The following is a 20,259-nucleotide window of genomic DNA, read 5'->3' as shown; positions in this document are numbered from 1 at the left end:
ATCAAATTTTTTTTTAAATATGTAATTGAATTCTTTTGGAAAATTTTATTAAATTAGTAGATATTGGAAATTTCAAATTAAAACCTTTTGAAGTTCATCTATTTATAAAAAATGTAAACGCAACTTTGTTTACATTCAATTAAGAAAGTTATTCTAGAATTTAATATAAATTTATTCAAATTAAATTAAAATTCTTTAATTTTTGTTGAATTTATATCAGTTTTAATAGAAACAATGGCTTTTAATATCTAATATTATTGATTGAATCAGTTCACGTGGAATTGCTCATTTTAGTTAAGAAAAAAATTGTATTACAGTTTGTTAAGTGAAACTTTACAATTTTCTTGAAGTCATAAAATTGAAACCATGTATTCTAGATCAAATTGATACAAAAAAATTAGATCAACTTATGATTTGATCTACATTTTTGGTAGCGATTTTTACTGGTTTTTTAACATTATATTTAATACCTTCAAAAAAACTGTATGGAGAATTTTGAGTGGAACTCTTGAAAAACCAAAAAATCAATTAAAATTACCAATTCTAAAATTCGGAGGAATAATTGAATTTTTCATTTTATGTTTCAGGAAATCTGTGAAAAATTTATAAAATCCCTATTTAAAAATTAAGAAAAAAAGAAAATGAACCTTATTCGGTGATGACGTGCTTTCCGCAGAAATGTTGCTAGCAACTGGTGCCTCGATACCGACAATTGCCGGTGCCATCGAGGAGGAATACGCTCAAAGCGAAGCAAATAGTGGTCCATGCGATGGTTACGTTACAGATCATACAGATCTTGCTTCGGAAATTGACATCGATGAATCCGAATATCGTCGAGAGTTGTTAAACGACGTAAGTAATCGATTTGATTTCAATAGTGCAATCATCAGCCAAATCTGCATATTACAAATTTTGTTTCCAACAAAAGAAATCTGAAAATAATCGAAAAATATTATTTAATTTCCAGAGATGGCGATTATTATTCGATAAGGTATGAATTTTATTTATTCTCTAATTTCTAAACTGTAAAAATTAAATCAAATTCTAACAGGAATTCTAAAGTATATGACAATTTTGACAATATCAAATTATGAATAAGAAGTAAATCATTAACTTGTTTATATGCTTTATACAATTTTTGTAAATTTAATAATTTATCCTATTTTTTTTGCACTTTTTCTTTTTTTCAAAAAATAAATAGTTAACATTTTTTTATTTCTACAGTTTGATCCCGAAGGATTTGGAGAAATACCAATTGAGGATTTTTTCATAGCTTTAAGAAGTCCAGATTGGCTCGCTGAAATTCCAGCAAATAAAAGGGACATCCTTTTTGTCAGGGCAAAGGAAATCAGTGCACATGCGATTACATTTCAGGATTTCGTTAATGTGGTAAGTTAATTTATCTAATATTAGTAAAATAATTGCAAAATACTTACGGGTGAAGTTCACAAAATTTACGATCCAACGATTTGAAGAAAAAAATATTTTTTATGCCAAAAACAATATTTTTGTTTTGCAAATTTTTATTTTTTCAATTGTTGATGAAGAAATATTGTTACAAAAAGTTTTTTTAACTAAAAATTTGACTAGAAAAATATGTTTTCATTAAATCGTTGATTATAAATGTTGTGAGTTTCAGCAATGTTTAAATTATAAATTGTAATTAATTATTATAATTTAAATATTCAGAGAAAATTATTAACAAAATAAATACGTATTAAGTGAAATATAAATAAAATATAAATAAAATAATGCAAAATAAATACAAAATAAATAGAAAAATATAAAATACATTTAAAAAATACAAAATTGCAATAGATAAATTAAAGAAAATTTTTTTTACATTAAATAAAAATAGTAATTTACTTTAAATCAAATTTTGAAAATTATTCAATTAAATTGTCGGGTAAGGATGGAAACTGCAATGCTGCGAATTTTTACGCCTGCACAACAGGCAACCCTTTGTACGTCAGTGCAAAAATTCAGATTAAAAGTTAAAAACGAATTTCTCTTTAAACTAATAATTTAAATTTACACTTTTCACATTAAAATTTTATATTACAATAATCAAGTGTTATTTCTAACTATTTTCAAGAAATTTAACATTTAAGCAGAGATTTTTAGATAAAACAGTGCAAAATGATTATTTTTTGAATTATTTTTGCATTAAAGAACCAAAAAACTTCGCTTTATTAAGTTGAGAATAAAAAGGAAGAATAATTAAGAAAATATTTTAAAAATCGAAATAAATGCTTCAGAATATTGAATTTCAAGAAAATTTGTGTGCCCAGCAACTGCTGCCTCTAGAGTTATTCTTTCAAACTATCTTTTCTCCTTTTTACTTTTCCAACAAGAAATTTTCTTAATTTGGTATCCAATTGTTCAATGTTTAATTTAATTAAATAATTTTAAACCTTTTAGATTTAAATTACCAAACATGTTTTATACTTTTTTTAAAATTATTAAAGTTAATTGCAACTTTGAAGATTTATTAGTTTAGCAACAAGTTGACTAAAGAATTTTTACACGAAAAAAAAATTACTTTTACTATATTTACAAAGTAAAACTTGAATTGTCCGAAAGTTTTGCAAATTTCTGTTTGCAATTTCATCTATTTTCGGAGTAAATTTTGCTACGTTCGAAGCACTTTACTAATCTTCACAAAAATTTATTTCGTGCGCGTATAGCAAAATTTACTTCGAAAATATAAAAAATTGAAAAGCAGAAATGCGCGGAGATTCCTAACAATTTAGATTTTACTATGAAAGTAATAAAAGCTTTGCATTCTTTGTAGATTTCTTCGCTTTCTTCCTATGTAGATAAATTTCAATCTAAAAAATTGTTAAGTTCTATCAATAAATATTCCAAAAATTTTTATTAAAAATTATTTAGTAAATGTATTAATTATTTAATCAAATTATTTACTTAATTATTTAATAAAATTATTTACTTAATTAATTAATAATTAATTACTAATAAAATTGTTTAGTCAATTAATTAATTAATTATTCAATTTGTTAAGTTAATTTATTACAAGGAAAAATAATTTATTTGATTCAAATAACCAATCGCTTGACTATCATCAAATTAAATATTTAGTTATTTACTTTTGAAGCAAAGAATTTTTATTTGAGTCAATTAAATTGTACTTGCTTCAAATATACTTAAATTATTGATTTAAATACAATTTTGTTGACTCAAATACAATTTTATTGACTTAAATAAAAATTATTTGATTCAAATACAATTTTATTGACTCAAATAAAAATTATTTGATTCAAGTAAACATTTATTTGATAATAGACAAGTAATCGGTTGTTTGAATCAAATAAATTTCTTTTTCAGTGTAATTAATCAATAAAATTGTTTAGTAAATTTACTAATTAGTTAATAAAATTATTTAGTTAATTTGGTAATTAATAAAATTACTATTTCTTAATTTTAAGCATAAGAAATATTGTTTTTAATTTAAATTCAATTTCAAAATTAAATTTAAAAAATAGTCATATCTACAAAAATTTGAATTAAAATTTGCCTTTTTCATAAATGTTGTAACTTATTTTGTTTTTTATCTAATTTATGTTTTCGGAAAAACAAAAGCGTCAAATTATCTTTTTGAAGCTTAAAAATTGTTCTACATTTATTTCCTTTGAAAAATGTTTCTCGTTGCGATAAATTTTTAGAAAAACAGAATATCACTTAACAATTTTTGAGACATCATTTACTATCTCGAGGAAAATAGTAATAATATATTGTAAAGAATGTCCTCAAACTCTACGCATCTATAGTGTTGAATATTCCCGCACAATTTTTTCTTTAAAGGGAATATAGTGGTTTTTCAAATACTATACCTACCGCAGAGTTTGAGGACACACAGGTACAGCTGGTGGATCGTCTGGTCGGCAGCACTTTGCCTCATTATCCTTAACGGTTAGGGATAATAAGCCAAAGTGCTGCTTAGATAGTTTTGGACCTTACCTTATATATCTATGTGGGAGGACCGAGGTTGAGAGACTATTTCTGATTTATGAGCACAAACAAGGTGGTTTCGCTTACGGCAATTTGATTATCCACTCAAAAGAATATTGAGATATACCAGTTGTTCATGAGATGAACCTGAAAATTAAAAACACGTATAAATCATTTATTAATTAAATTCCCTATTTCTCTATTCTCTATTTAATTATGTTTCTAAATTTTCGAGAGCGTTTAAATCAACTACGATATTTTTTTACTACTTCTGTTATGTAATTTATATTTTTCCATAAAAAAATTTCGTTCTTTGGAAATTAGAATAAAATTAACTTTCAGTTCTAAGTAGACATTTAATTGTAAATTAAAAAATTCGTAAACTTGAACGTTCTAAACTTTAGAAAAAATATGTAATTCTATTAAATTGTAAAATTAAAACTTTTTTAATTTCTTAATTTATTCCCTCATTTTTCTAGTTTTATTTAAATTACCATTCTTGATTTACTTAAATTAAAATTAAAAAGGTAAATTTATTTCAATTATATTTAATTAAAGACCGAATGGTAATTTAATTTTAATATAAAATTAATTTAAGTTTCTCCGGCATTAAAAGCTTTATCCCAATGGAGCATTTAAATGAGATATTTTTCACAACACTATATTATAAAACTGTTTAGAAAAAAATTAATCTTATATTGCGTCCATGTGTGTCAGTGAGTGAAAGGAAACGATTACAAGTATGAAGGGCAATTCAGGAAGTTAGTGAAAGAAATCGCATTTTCAGATTTCCATTGACAACAAAAGCGGTGTCATGAATGGTCCTCGAGAGTCGTTTTGAACTCAAACCAGGAAAAAAAAGAAGTAAATGCGATTTCGTTCAAACTGCGCGCATACCCCCTCACGGCCTGTTGACGATGATTTCTTTAACAGGTAAATTTGGATTATTCACGCTTGATTAGATTCTGCCCCTATTCATTGAAAGCCACAAAAGGGTGACTAGGGCAACTATAAGAAGCTCGAAATTCCAATTGCATCTAATAAATACAAAGATTAACCATTGAAAATCAAAATTTCGGTTGACGTGTCACAAGAGCGATAGAGAGAGAGATGTGTATCGGATTTGTTTGTAAGGGCGAGGAAAAAAATAGATTTTTTTTCAGCAAACTAAATTTGTCGAAAAAATATTTTCTTTAAAGAAAGATTTTGACGGACATGAATAAGAGAAGATTATCAGAATTTAATTGATTGGAAAATAAGACTTTTCAACTTGTTCTATATAAAGTAATTTCTAGATAGAAAGTGATTTTTTGAAATAAAAAAAATTTTTAAATTTGCAGGGCTGGGCACAAAAAACTGATTTCTAAATTCAATTACTCAAAACTTAAACAATTTTCTTAAATAAATATTTAAATACTTCTTATTTGTTTTTCCCTGGTAAATAAAATTTAAAAAATTTAAATTTAAAACCTTTTGAAATTTAATAATTTTAAAAAATTACAACTACAATTCTTACGAAATTCAATTATTTTCTACAATTTTTAACTACATAAAACTTCATCTTTAAATAAATTATTTTTAATAATTTTCCGAAATTTTAAAGGTATTAAGGTACAATTTTTTCAAAAAATTATAATAAAGAAATTCTTAAAATCAATTTTTTATAAATATTTTCCAATACTTATTAAAAGATAATATAGTTTTTCAATTATATACAATTGAAAAATCTCCAAATAATTGAAATTTGGTGCAATCTTTTAAAAATAATTGAAATTGTGACATAAATATAAAAAAGATAATCAAATTTTTTAAGAACTTTTTAATTATAAATATGAAAATGAATTCTCTGAAATTTTAACAAGTCTAAAAAAGTCAATTTTTAACAAATTTCAATTTAAAAAAAAAATTATTTCAATTATAACTTTTCCATAATTGAATTATTTTCTACAATTTTTTAACATCTTCATCTCGAAATCTATTAACTTTAATAATTTTTCGAATATTCTTCGAGAATTCAATTATTTAAATACAAAAATTCAATTTCTTATACTTTTTTTTATATTGTAATGTAATTTTTCGAAAACAAATTAAATTTTTAAAAAGTAGGTAGAATGAAAAAATTCTAATTATTTTTTTAAAAATTATTTTAATATAATTTTCAGATGATAAATATCTCAATATTTTTATACTCAATAATTTTAATTTTTTAATTTACATTTGAAAATTGTTCATCAAAATTTTTGGGAATTCAATTATTTTAAAAATTTGCAATTAAAATTCTTCAAAAGATGATTTTCCAAAATTTTAATAAAATAATTAAAGGAAAGAAATTTATCATTTGATATTAATGTTAATGGAGGAAGAAGTTAATAATTAAAATTTTTGTAATAAAATACTTCAAAAAAATAAATTATTTTCAATTAAATTTTACAAAATAATTTAATTTTAAAATACTAGAATGAAAAAATTCTAATTATTTTTTCAAAAACATTTTAACATAATTTTTAGAAGGTATTTACTCAATTTTCAAAAGTAGATTTTTAAAAATTGTAATAAAATACTTGATAAAAAAATCAATTATTTTCAATTAAATTTTACAAGATATCAATTCTTCAAAAACTTTTTAATTGTATATATTTCGAAAAATTAATTAGAAAAATTATTCAAAACTAATTTTTGAAAGAATTGGTCTATTATTTTTCACACTGTATATAAAAATCGAAATAAACTGAATTTTATACCAAGCATATGATATTTTATTGCAATATTTGTAAGAGAAGTAAAAAAAAGTAGTAATTTTTTAAAATAAGTCGAAAAAGTCGTATTTTTTGAAGATAGTGGTAAAAAATCGAAAAAGTGATAATTATCCAAGGCCTGAATTTGTATTGAAAAAATATTTCGTCATTAGAAGACGAATTCACAGAAGAATGAGCGAATTTTGCCTTATATTAAAGTTATGAGAGAAATGATCTTGATGAAATATATAAAAGACGTAGACGCGGCACTAATTTGCTGTTAATTTAGAACCTGGTAGGCGGCCCATTACATGATTACAAGAAGCTACAAAAGGTACCGGAACGAAGATATCTATGGACCCTGAGGCCACCCACTGAGATTCGCATCAGTGTCATTTTCTTCGGCACGCGCTAATATCCACGAATTTTAATTATTTACAGCTTATTAGACATTTCAGAAATGTCGTTTGTCACTTTTCGGCTACCTCTAAACATATAAACACCTGTTTACAAAACGGAATTTTGTGAAAATAAATTCGTAAATGTTTAATTAATTCGTTATACAGGGCTTGAACCAGTTAAAGTATTTAATAATACGGACTTTACGGACCAAAAATGAAAAATTAAGAACCATTTACGGACCAATTACTAAGAACTATATAAGAATTCTTAACCAAAATTCTTCTTTAAATCAATTAAGTTTCGAAAAAGTTCTTTGATAATTTTCAAATCCATTTGTTTACAATATTCAATGATTCGTAAACCCTTCAATTAAATAAATATTAGAAAATAAAAACTTTAAATAATATAAAAAAAATGTTGCAATTAAATTTTTTCAAAAAAATTAATTTCAAATTTCAATTATTTCTAAAAATATATTTCTTGTAATATTCAATTATTATCTAAAATTTTAACTAATTTCATTTTTAAATCAATTTTTATTACAAATTCTACTAGAATTCAATTATTTAAATACCAAAATAAATAATTTATTGAAGAATTGAATGTTTCTTAAAATTCAATTCTCATAAAGAATTTTATAAACAATTTTTTAATTAATTGAATCCTTTCGACGATTTTTAATAAAATTTTTAATAATTACATTTTCCAAAAAATTCAATTAAAATAAATTGTATTAAAACTAATTGAAATTCTGCGATGAGTTTTCTATAAATCCATTATTTTTAATAATTTTAAAGAATTTTCAAATTTATTTGTTTTTAATAGAAATTTATTTTTAAAACAATTTTTCTTAGAAAATTCTACTATAAATCAATTATTTAAATACAAAAATAAATAATTTATTGAATATTTGAATGTTTTTTAAAATTGAATTCTCATAAAGAATTTAATCAACAAATTTTTAAATAATTGAATTCTCTTGACGAATTTTAGTGAAATTTTTAAGAATAATTATACATTTTGCGAGGAATTCAATTAAAATTGTATTAAAAATAATTGAAATTCTGCAATGAGTTTTATTATTTATGAAAATAATTGAATTACTAAAACGAATTTTATTATTTACAAAAGTAATAATTGAATCCCTGTAAAAATTGTATTTTTTTTTAAATAATTGAATTATTGCGAAGAAATTAATAAAAAATTTGCAAATAATTGGATTCCTGTGGAATTTTTATTATTTTATAAAAATAATTAAATGTTTTCGTAGAATTTTATTGAATAATTGAATTCTTTTGGAAATTTTATTAAAATATGTAGCTTAGATATTGAAAATCATTGAATTGAGAACAATTTTGGAAAATTATTGAAATTTTGACAAAAACTTTATTTAAATTTTTAAAAATAGATTTCTTTCCAAGAATTTAAGTAAAATTTTTAAATATAATTACGTTTCTCGAGCAATTGATATAAATTTGCATTAAAAATAATTGAATTCCTAAAATTACTTTAGACAAATTTAATTATAATTGTATTGTAAATCAATTAATTGGTATTTATTAAATTTTATTAAGATATTAATAATAATTGAATTCTTTCTATAAATTTAATTAAAACTGTATTTAATGTATAATTAATTTCGGCGAGGAATTTTATTATTTATCAAAATACTCGAATTGGTGCAAAGAATTTTATTAAAATAATTTTTGAAAATAATTGAATTATTTTAAAGAATTTTATGTAAATTTATGAAAATTATTAAATTCTTTCGAAGAATTTTAATATTTATGAAAATAATTGAATTTCTATGAAAAATTTTATAATTTTTTGTAAAAGTAATTGAATTCTTGAACAGAATTTAAAAAAATTTTTTAGAAATAATTAAATTCTTTAGAGAAATTTGATTAAAATTGTATTAAAAATAATTGAAATTTTGCAATGAGTTTTATTATTTATGAAAATAATTGAATTTCTAAAAAGAATTTTATTATTTACAAAAAATAATTGAACCCCTGTAAAAATTTTATTTTTTTTTTGAAAATAATTGAATTACTGCGAAGAAATTTATAAAAAATTTGTAAATAATTGTATTCCAGTGAAATTTTTATTTTTTTATGAAAATAATTAAATGTTGGCGTAGAATTTTATTAAAAAAGTTTTAATTAATTGAATTTTTTCGGAAAATTTTATTAAAATAGTAGATATTGAAAATCATTGCAAAGAGGAAAATTTTCGAAAGTAATTGAAATTTTGCCAACAATTTTATTTACCAAAATTTTTGAAAATAATTTAATTTTGGAGCAGAATTTTATTATTTCTAAAGATAATAATAGAAATTTTGACAAGAATTTAAAAAAATTTTTGAACATATAGTTAAAATTCTGCAAAGAATTTTATTACTTTGAAAGTAATTAAATTTCTGCAATCATTTGTAATTTATCTAAAATTCTGTAAATTATATCGTACAATTTACGAACTTTTCGTCCGTTTTCAATTAATTTACGGACTTTACTGACCTTTTTTTGAAAAAAACTGCGACTTTTAGGGACTTGAAGCAAATTTACGGACCTTTGCGGGATTTACGGTCCAAGTTTGAGCCCTGGTTATATTTTCCTCAAATCAAGAAAAACTTATTGACAGTCAAAAACCACTATAGTCAAGAAGTACATAATTGTATTGCTGAATCTGAAAAATGATAAATTTTATTAACAACTATAATTGTAAATTGAGTGAGAAATTAAGCCTTAATGAATGCAGATTGTAATTCTTATCACCTGTATAGATTTTGGGTTTCGGAAAGATCAAGAGCGGAAAGAAAATTAAAGGACAAAAGATCATGGACTATGGCAAGTGGTGATTAGCAATTATGTTTTGTGTGGAGAGGTATAGGGTTATGTTTGTTCAGAGTTGTGCGCGAGATTACGATGCCGCTGAGGGAGTTAAATGAGAACGTTGGTCAGGTTATATACACACACAAGCATATAGCCGGCAGGGTCTTAAGGTCGGCCTGCAAAAAGATCTTTTGCTTACAATCGTGGTGGTCCATCTGACTTTTCGTGTCCTCGTTGACTCTCAAACGCTGTTGTAATTTCCTACAGGATAACTCTTCTCTTCTTTTAACGTCGCCTCCTACTTCACTTTCAGAGATATCAATTATGTCTCTCTCTTTCAAAAACCGAGGTCCATTGCCATGCCTCACCTTCTCAAACGATACTCTTGCCTCGTTATCCCTCTCAACCGTGGGCGTTGTGGTTGTGCGTTGCCCACCAGAAGCTGCAAAGTGCAAATTATGAAAAATTCTGCACCCATCGTCCTTTTTTTTTCATTCTCTCTTTTCACCCATTTTGCATTCTTAGCTAATACCGCCCATTTATTTGTTCGCTAATAAATCTTTTTCAATTCTCAAAAACTTTATGGGTTTTATGGCACAAAAAAAAGACGAGATGTACTCGTATATGTACAAACGGAAAATAACTTTCTTTACCTTTAGTATTTCTTAACACGGTGCATACTTCTTTAGGTTTCTCAATTGTTGGAGTGAAAACAATATAATTAACACATTATTCTTCTTTCCTCTTTATAATTAAACACATTATTTGATGACTGACTTGATTCTTTTCGGGAAAATTGGCGCGAAGTGGGAAACGACCGACATCACAACAATCAACAACAAGGTTGGGTAGTTACGTTTTGGAAGTCGTTGAACGTTTCTGATTGGTTAGTGAAATTTCTATTGCAGGGTTGTACAGTTAGCGTAATCTCAATATTTTTCTCCTGTAAAATACAATATTTTTATTAAATTAACAGTTTTAATCGTAGTATATAAGTTTAAAAGCAAGTAAATTAATTATATTTTATTACAATTGACAAATATTCTTTTTTTTAACAGTAGTGTTACACTGTAACTGTAACGGTAAATTAAGGTACGGCCACACCGTCTAAAGCATGGACTACGTCCAGCCAGAATCGCATTTATTTTTTCACAATGAAAACTAAAATAGTAAATAAATATTCAAGTTAAATAGATATTCGCAATTTGTATGCTGTTTATAAATATTTTAGTTCTACGTTAGTTATAAACAGAAGGTTACTTAAGGCGCTTGCACACTTCCAAATTTTTAGGCGAGCAGCGAATTTTCACGGCCTTGAAATGCACATTACTAAATATGATTGGCTCTGACAAAGTACATTTTCACGCAGCTTTTTGTAGAGCCAATCATATTTAGTAATATGAGTTTCAAGGCCATGAAAATTCGCTGCTCGCCCAAAATTTTGGAAGTGTGCAAGCGCCTTTAGTTTTCAATTTTCAACAATAGTTGTGAAAATCCATTAATATACGTGTAGTACTGGAAGTTCCCAACCCTGTTGGAACAACCACTGACGCGTAGTTATCCAACCTTGCTTACCATTTCGTGACCAAATTCACACCACATTTCCTTCCGTTCCATAAGTTTAGTTTTCTTTCTCCTCTATTATTTTTGCAAAGTAAATCTAAATTATAATCATAAAAGCAGTTTTTGTCCTCATCTTTCTCAAAATTTCATTTAGATAATTACAATATGTGCGCAATGCAGTCATACAAGAGAATTCCTCTCGGGCATGAGGAATGTTTCCCCTTCGGTAACGATGACATTTTTCCTCGTCTTCTACAAAAGTCACCAAGTTTGTACATATTTTTCCTTTTTCTCGTCCGCAAGCAAGAGATTCTTGACAAATAACTTCTCGAATATTTTCCGAACGTAAAAATTGACGAACCTTTTTAATATCTAACCTAACCTAGAAATATTTATGCAGGCATTATTCATGAAAGCTAGTTTTTTATCGTTAAAAATGTATAGTATACGGTTTATCTCTTCGGAACATTTTTCCGAGAACATTTTTGAGAAACATTGACAGATATCAATAAAAATACTCAAATTGATCGGAGAAAAGATTTTACAATTTGTATATTAAAAGTAACTTCTATAATAGAAATTGATAAATAGTATTAAATAAATAGTATTTTTTTCATTTTATTTATTTTCTTATAATAATAATAATAATAATAATAATAATAATAATAATAATAATAATAATAATAATAATAATAATAATAATAATAATAATAATAATAATAATAATAATGTTAATATTCATATTTTTTTTGAATTATTTTCATGTGCATTAACCTTAATACTTATTGCAAGTTTCCAACCCTGCTGAACAGGAACTTTTGACGCGTAGTTACCCAACCTTGCTTGATCGTTCTGCGAGCATATTCATACTGGTCAAACTTCATAGTCATCTGTTTCCGCAGTTTAGTCGCACTTTTTATTAGTTTTTTATCCTCTTTTTATATATTCTGCCACGTAAATAATCGAAATTATAAAAGTAAAAGTAGTTTTTGTATTCCTCTACGAGTAAATTGCAAGTATTGCACAATGCAGCTAAAAAGGATTCCTCACAGATGTGAGGAATGTTTTCCCTTCGGTTCTGGTGATTATTTTTACCGCGTCTCCTTCAAGGCTTCAAATCCATCAAGTTTGTATATATTTTCATGTCTCCGAGCAAGGGATTCTTAAAAAATAATCCTTTCTCGAATTTTTCCCGATCGTAAAAGTTGATGAATCTTCTAATATCTAACCTAAACTAAAAATCTTTATGCAAAATTCATGATAGTATTTTCATTACCGTTAAAAATAAAAAAACATTTTTCTAAGAAACATTGATGGGCATCAATAAATAATCCCCAAATTAAAATGATCGGATTTTACGATTTGTTGTGTAAAAGTAATTTCTATAATATAAATTGATTAATGTATCTTTTAATCTTTTTATTTCTTTGTATTTTTGTATTTGAAATCCAAATCTACAATTTTCAAGTTATTTTCAATTATCTTCATGTGAATTAACCTTAATACGTAGAGTATTGCAAGTATCCAACCCTGTTGAAGAACAACTTTTAACCCGTAGCTGCCCAACCTTGCTTGCCTATCATATGCGAGCAAATTCATACTGTTCATACTTCATAGTAAACCGTTCCCAGTTTAGTCAATTTTCATTAGTTTTTTCTCCGTTTTTATGCATCGTGCATCGTAAATAATCTAAATTCTAAATGTAAAATCAGTGTTTGTGTTCCTTTATGAGTAAATTGCAAGTATTGCACAATGCAGCGAAACAAGTGGATTCCAACCGTGTCCGAGGAAAGTGATTGTATTTTTCCATCCTTGTCTTCAAAATTCGTCAAGTTTGTAAATATTTTGACATATTTTTGTGTCCCCAAGCAAGGGGTTTTTGAAAAATAATCCTCTCTCGAACTTTTCGCGAACGGGAAAATTTGCATATCGAACCTAACCTAAAAATCGTAAAAAATAATTCGTGATAGACCGCGCTTTTTTATACCGCCAAAAATGTATTGTATATAGTACTCACAATCAGTATATCTCATTCGCATCTTATAGACATTTTTCCGGGGTTTGGTAAAAATGAATAATATAAAATTGTTTACCGATATAATAATACGCAAGAAGAAATTACAAATTCGTATACACTTTATCAAGTTTAATATTTTTCATCATCTTTCGTGTGCCTAGATTGCAAATTTTTTTTTTTTTCTCCAACAAAAAAGGGTGCGGCATAAGATTTTGCACTGAGGAAGGACAATGAAACGCGTCTTCTTGAGGCGGGCTGACCTTTGACTTTGTGGCTTATATGCATATAGCCTCACGGGGATAAGGTATATGTGATTCATAATATTATATTCGTCGGGTCGAGTAATGTAAACGTTCTCCGCCGCTCAAAGGAACAAGCTCACAGGCGTCAGGGTGGCGACCAGTCGACAGGATTCGTCGCGACAACATTCTCCCACACACCTATGTCAGTCCCTTAAATTTCCATACCTGACACCCTCCTCTAGATTCCCAGGACCTTTAACCTCTAACTCGAAACTTTTGGACTTGATGCTTTTATTATTAAAAGGAATATTGTCTATATTATGGCTCGCAGTTATTATGCCATTGACCAGCAGTGTAAAAATCACATGTGGAATTTTCGGAATATTCACATCCATAAGCTAAAAATTTAATGAGACAATGGTGGAATGGACTAATTGGAGTAATTAAAAGACTAATGAGGAAGATTGAAAAACAAATTAAGGATTAATTTGTGGAACAAAATAAGGAAGAATGAACTTTGAAAGGATGGAAGAAGAGAGTATTTTATTGGGAACGGAAGTATTCAAAAGTGAAGTGCGAGAAAAAATTCTCGAGTATTCAAGTAGTGCGCGTGTGTTGTGATACAGTGATTGTGAATTTTTTCTTTGCTGCTCCATGAGGATTATTCAAACTACCACAGGAGGAAATAGGAAATATCTACTACAAGAATATTTTGCACCACTTTGCTAGAGGGTGAGTTCAATTCAAAACGTTTGTAAAATGGTAACAATTTTTTATTTTAATATTTTAATTGCGATTTACATTTCGCCCCCTCTCCTTATCAATCGAAATAAAAATACCCTTATAAAATTTTCTACAAATTAAATTTTCTTTTCAGTTACAATTTTTAATTTGTAAGTTTCTAACCTCAAAAAAATTCCACCTCTTTTTTAAAAAACTTATAATTGCATCAGTAAAAGTAATCTTCTCGGGAACAAAAATAGAATCAACTATTTTTGAAATATTGACAAACTAATATAGAATTCGTTGAAAATCATCAAAAGGAATAATACATCGCCGTTCGGGTTTTTTTAAAGAAACCAATAAAGAGAGCTAGTTGTCCTCGTCTCGTGGTCCTTTTTTTGCAAAAAAAAAAATAAAAAAAAAGCATGAGGGTCGATGTTACGCTTTAGAAAGATACCTCTCTGACTATCTATTATAGTAGTAAGGGACCCGAATGAATTTCTTAAAAGCATTCTTAAATACATGCTCTTATCCTTGTAGATCTGTACTAGTTGAACGATCCCTAAGCATATACCATGATAGATCCCTCCTGCGTGTTTTCTCTTGTAGGTTGTTACTCATTCGAAGAAAGTGCTGCCGAGAAAAAAATTCTCTCAGGCCTCGGTAATAGTTTTCTTATCTTATCGTCGACTCACGCTACGATTTAATAAATCTTGGGTTGACACTTGCGAAAAGTCAAATGTCGCTTTTGATAAGCAAGATAACGTTCAGTAGGGAGTTAAAGGGTGCAAGGATGAAATGTCACCTGTTTAGAAAAATTTTCCAAATACCTCTGCAGCTCTAGAATTCTTGAAATTTTTATAAAATGACGCACAAGAGAGGCTAATTATTAAAATATGCTGTATTTTATTGAAAAAGAAAAAATAAAAAAAAATATTAGGTGGGAGAAAACGACCAAACATGTAGAACTGCTTATTAATTAACGGTGGATGAGAAAAAAAATTATAAACAGTGTCAATTGTTAATAACAATTGGCAGAAGTCAAACTTAAAATTAAAAAACGGAATTTTTTTGAAAAAGTAAGTTTAAAATAAAATCTAGGAGGGGGAGAAATCGACCAAAATTTTTAGGATTGCTTACTAGCTAGAGCAGGGTTGCCACAGGTCAGGGAATTTAGCAAAAAGTCAGGAATTTTTATTAAAAGTACTGGAAAAAATTAAACTTTTAGAATTTATAAAAAAATTCTTAATTTTGGAGGCTTTTTTGTTTGCCATATAAACTATGAAATTGCCACGAATTATAATACGAAACCTTCAATTTTTTCTATTTCTCTGACAATAATTTCTTTTTAAATAAATAACTTAATTCTTGAAGAACTATCATAAAATTATTATTTATAAATTATTTAATAATAAAGTTCTTCGCATAAATTTAATTATTTTAAAAAATTTTAAAAAATTTTCTTCAAAATTTTAATTATCTTTATAAATAATAAAATTCTTCTCTACAATTCAATTATTTTCAAAAAATTTAATAAAATTCTTGGCAAAATTTTCATTATTTTCAAAAATTTTCCTCCTTTCAATAATTTAAACAAAATTTTAATATAAGTTTCACAGGAATTCAATTATTTACCAATTTTCTATAAATTTCATCAAACCAATTCAATTAATTTTAATTTTCTAATGAAGTTTCTCGAAACAATTCAAATATATTTAGAGAATTGAAAAAAAAATTTCTGAGAAATTCAACAATTTCGCAAAATTTAAAAAAAATTATTCCAAAAATCTAAAAATTACTACAGTTCTAGTAGAGACTAAGCCTTACTTAATCCTGAAGATAAGAGAATTTTATTTTAATTTTTAAGTAGTAGCACCCTCACCCGAACGCCATCAGACAATCAAAGTTTGGTAAATACAAAAATAAAAATTTATTTCTTCCAAATTTAATAATTCTAATCATCTAAAAATCACCAGAGTTCTAGTAGGGACTGAGCCTTACTTAATCCTGAAGATTAGAGAATTTTATTTCAATTTTTGAGTAGTAGCACCCTCACCCGAACGCCATCAGACAATCAAAATTTGGTAAATACGAAAATAAAAATTTATTTCTTCCAAATTTAATAATTCTAATCATCTAAAAATCACCAGAGTTCTAGTAGGGACTGAGCCTTACATAATCCTGAAGATTAGAGAATTTTATTTCAATTTTTAAGTAGTAGCACCCTCACCCGAACGCCATCAGAAAATCAAAATTTGGTAAAAACAAATATAAAAATTTATTTCTTCCAAATTTAATTATTCTAATCATCTAAAAATCACCAGAGTTCTAGTAGGGACTGAGCCTTACTTAATCCTGAAGATTAGAGAATTTTATTTCAATTTTTAAGTAGTAGCAGGTCAACCCGTACGCTATGAGACAATCAAAATTTGGTAAATACGAAAATAAAAATTTATTTTTTCCAAATTTAATAATTCTAATCATCTAAAAATTACTAGAGTTATAGTAGGGACTGAGCCCTACCCAATTCTGAAGATTAGAGAATTTTATTTCAATTTTTAAGTAGTAGCACCCTCACCCGAACGCCATCAGACAATCAAAATTTGGTAAAAACAAATATAAAAATTTATTTCTTCCAAATTTAATTATTCTAATCATCTAAAAATCACCAGAGTTCTAGTAGGGACTGAGCCTTACTTAATCCTAAAGATTAGAGAATTTTATTTCAATTTTTAAGTAGTAGCAGGTCAACCCGTACGCTATCAGACAATCAAAATTTGGTAAAAACAAATATAAAAATTTATTTCTTCCAAATTTAATAATTCTAATCATCTAAAAATCACCAGAGTTCTAGTAGGGACTGAGCCTTACTTAATCCTGAAGATTAGAGAATTTTATTTTAATTTTTAAGTAGTAGCACCCTCACCCGAACGCCATCAGACAATCAAAATTTGGTAAATACGAAAATAAAAATTTATTTCTTCCAAATTTAATAATTCTAATCATCTAAAAATCACCAGAGTTCTAGTAGGGACTGAGCCTTACTTAATCCTGAAGATTAGAGAATTTTATTTCAATTTTTAAGTAGTAGCACCCTCACCCGAACGCCATCAGACAATCAAAATTTGGTAAATACGAAAATAAAAATTTATTTCTTCCAAATTTAATAATTCTAATCATCTAAAAATCACCAGAGTTCTAGTAGGGACTGAGCCTTACTTAATCCTGAAGATTAGAGAATTTTATTTCAATTTTTGAGTAGTAGCACCCTCACCCGAACGCCATCAGACAATCAAAATTTGGTAAATACGAAAATAAAAATTTATTTCTTCCAAATTTAATAATTCTAATCATCTAAAAATCACCAGAGTTCTAGTAGGGACTGAGCCTTACATAATCCTGAAGATTAGAGAATTTTATTTCAATTTTTAAGTAGTAGCACCCTCACCCGAACGCCATCAGAAAATCAAAATTTGGTAAAAACAAATATAAAAATTTATTTCTTCCAAATTTAATTATTCTAATCATCTAAAAATCACCAGAGTTCTAGTAGGGACTGAGCCTTACTTAATCCTGAAGATTAGAGAATTTTATTTCAATTTTTAAGTAGTAGCAGGTCAACCCGTACGCTATGAGACAATCAAAATTTGGTAAATACGAAAATAAAAATTTATTTTTTCCAAATTTAATAATTCTAATCATCTAAAAATTACTAGAGTTATAGTAGGGACTGAGCCCTACCCAATTCTGAAGATTAGAGAATTTTATTTCAATTTTTAAGTAGTAGCACCCTCACCCGAACGCCATCAGACAATCAAAATTTGGTAAAAACAAATATAAAAATTTATTTCTTCCAAATTTAATTATTCTAATCATCTAAAAATCACCAGAGTTCTAGTAGGGACTGAGCCTTACTTAATCCTAAAGATTAGAGAATTTTATTTCAATTTTTAAGTAGTAGCAGGTCAACCCGTACGCTATCAGACAATCAAAATTTGGTAAAAACAAATATAAAAATTTATTTCTTCCAAATTTAATAATTCTAATCATCTAAAAATCACCAGAGTTCTAGTAGGGACTGAGCCTTACTTAATCCTGAAGATTAGAGAATTTTATTTTAATTTTTAAGTAGTAGCACCCTCACCCGAACGCCATCAGACAATCAAAATTTGGTAAATACGAAAATAAAAATTTATTTCTTCCAAATTTAATAATTCTAATCATCTAAAAATCACCAGAGTTCTAGTAGGGACTGAGCCTTACTTAATCCTGAAGATTAGAGAATTTTATTTCAATTTTTAAGTAGTAGCACCCTCACCCGAACGCCATCAGACAATCAAAATTTGGTAAATACGAAAATAAAAATTTATTTCTTCCAAATTTAATAATTCTAATCATCTAAAAATCACCAGAGTTCTAGTAGGGACTGAGCCTTACTTAATCCTGAAGATTAGAGAATTTTATTTCAATTTTTAAGTAGTAGCACCCTCACCCGAACGCCATCAGACAATCAAAATTTGGTAAATACGAAAATAAAAATTTATTTCTTCCAAATTTAATAATTCTAATCATCTAAAAATCACCAGAGTTCTAGTAGGGACTGAGCCTTACTTAATCCTGAAGATTAGAGAATTTTATTTCAATTTTTAAATAGTAGCAGGTCCACCCGTACGCTATCAGACAATCAAAATTTGGTAAATGCGAAAATAAAAATTTATTTCTTCCAAATTTAATAATTCTAATCATCTAAAAATCATCAGAGTTCTAGTAGGGACTGAGCCTTACTTAATCCTGAAGATTAGAGAATTTTATTTCAATTTTTAAGTAGTAGCACCCTCACCCGAACGCCATCAGACAATCAAAATTTGGTAAATACGAAAATAAAAATTTATTTCTTCCAAATTTAATAATTCTAATCATCTAAAAATTACTAGAGTTATAGTAGGGACTGAGCCCTACCCAATTCTGAAGATTAGAGAATTTTATTTTAATTTTTAAGTAGTAGCAGGTCCACCCGTACGCTATCAGACAATTAAAATTTTGTAAATACGAAAATAAAAATTTATTTCTTCCAAATTTAATAATTCTAATCATCTAAAAATTACTAGAGTTATAGTAGGGACTGAGCCCTACCCAATTCTGAAGATTAGAGAATTTTATTTCAATTTTTGAGTAGTAGCACCCTCACCCGAACGCCATCAGACAATCAAAATTAGGTAAATACGAAAATAAAAATTTATTTCTTCCAAATTTAATAATTCTAATCATCTAAAAATCACCAGAGTTCTAGTAGGGACTGAGCCTTACATAATCCTGAAGATTAGAGAATTTTATTTCAATTTTTAAGTAGTAGCACCCTCACCCGAACGCCATCAGAAAATCAAAATTTGGTAAAAACAAATATAAAAATTTATTTCTTCCAAATTTAATTATTCTAATCATCTAAAAATCACCAGAGTTCTAGTAGGGACTGAGCCTTACTTAATCCTGAAGATTAGAGAATTTTATTTCAATTTTTAAGTAGTAGCAGGTCAACCCGTACGCTATGAGACAATCAAAATTTGGTAAATACGAAAATAAAAATTTATTTTTTCCAAATTTAATAATTCTAATCATCTAAAAATTACTAGAGTTATAGTAGGGACTGAGCCCTACCCAATTCTGAAGATTAGAGAATTTTATTTTAATTTTTAAGTAGTAGCACCCTCACCCGAACGCCATCAGACAATCAAAATTTGTTAAAAACAAATATAAAAATTTATTTCTTCCAAATTTAA

The 20,259-nt window shown here is 26.6% G+C and overlaps 1 protein-coding gene across 1 annotated transcript; it reads left to right on the top strand.

Annotated features, from left to right (window-relative positions):
• The first annotated feature begins 653 nt into the window (after positions 1-653).
• LOC122510617 lies at positions 654-7,119 on the top strand. Its single transcript, XM_043625393.1, has 4 exons — positions 654-852; positions 968-991; positions 1,225-1,389; positions 6,994-7,119. Exons 1-4 carry the CDS (start codon positions 679-681, stop codon positions 7,117-7,119), a joined length of 489 nt encoding a protein of 162 aa, XP_043481328.1. The 5' UTR covers positions 654-678.
• Positions 7,120-20,259: the final 13,140 nt, after the last annotated feature.

Source organism: Leptopilina heterotoma, unplaced genomic scaffold (genome assembly GCF_015476425.1).
Source record: "Leptopilina heterotoma isolate Lh14 unplaced genomic scaffold, ASM1547642v1 Lhet_120, whole genome shotgun sequence".
In the NCBI taxonomy this organism is placed as follows: Eukaryota; Metazoa; Arthropoda; class Insecta; order Hymenoptera; family Figitidae; genus Leptopilina; species Leptopilina heterotoma.
This window is presented reverse-complemented; position numbering and strand designations above follow the sequence as displayed.

Coding starts and splice junctions, on each gene's coding strand:
- LOC122510617 (XM_043625393.1), top strand. CDS start 679: ATGTTGCTAGCAACTGGTGCCTCGATACCGACAATTGCCGGTGCCATC. Junction 853..967: donor GTCGAGAGTTGTTAAACGAC/GTAAGTAATCGA, acceptor TTTAATTTCCAG/AGATGGCGATTATTATTCGA. Junction 992..1,224: donor GGCGATTATTATTCGATAAG/GTATGAATTTTA, acceptor TTATTTCTACAG/TTTGATCCCGAAGGATTTGG.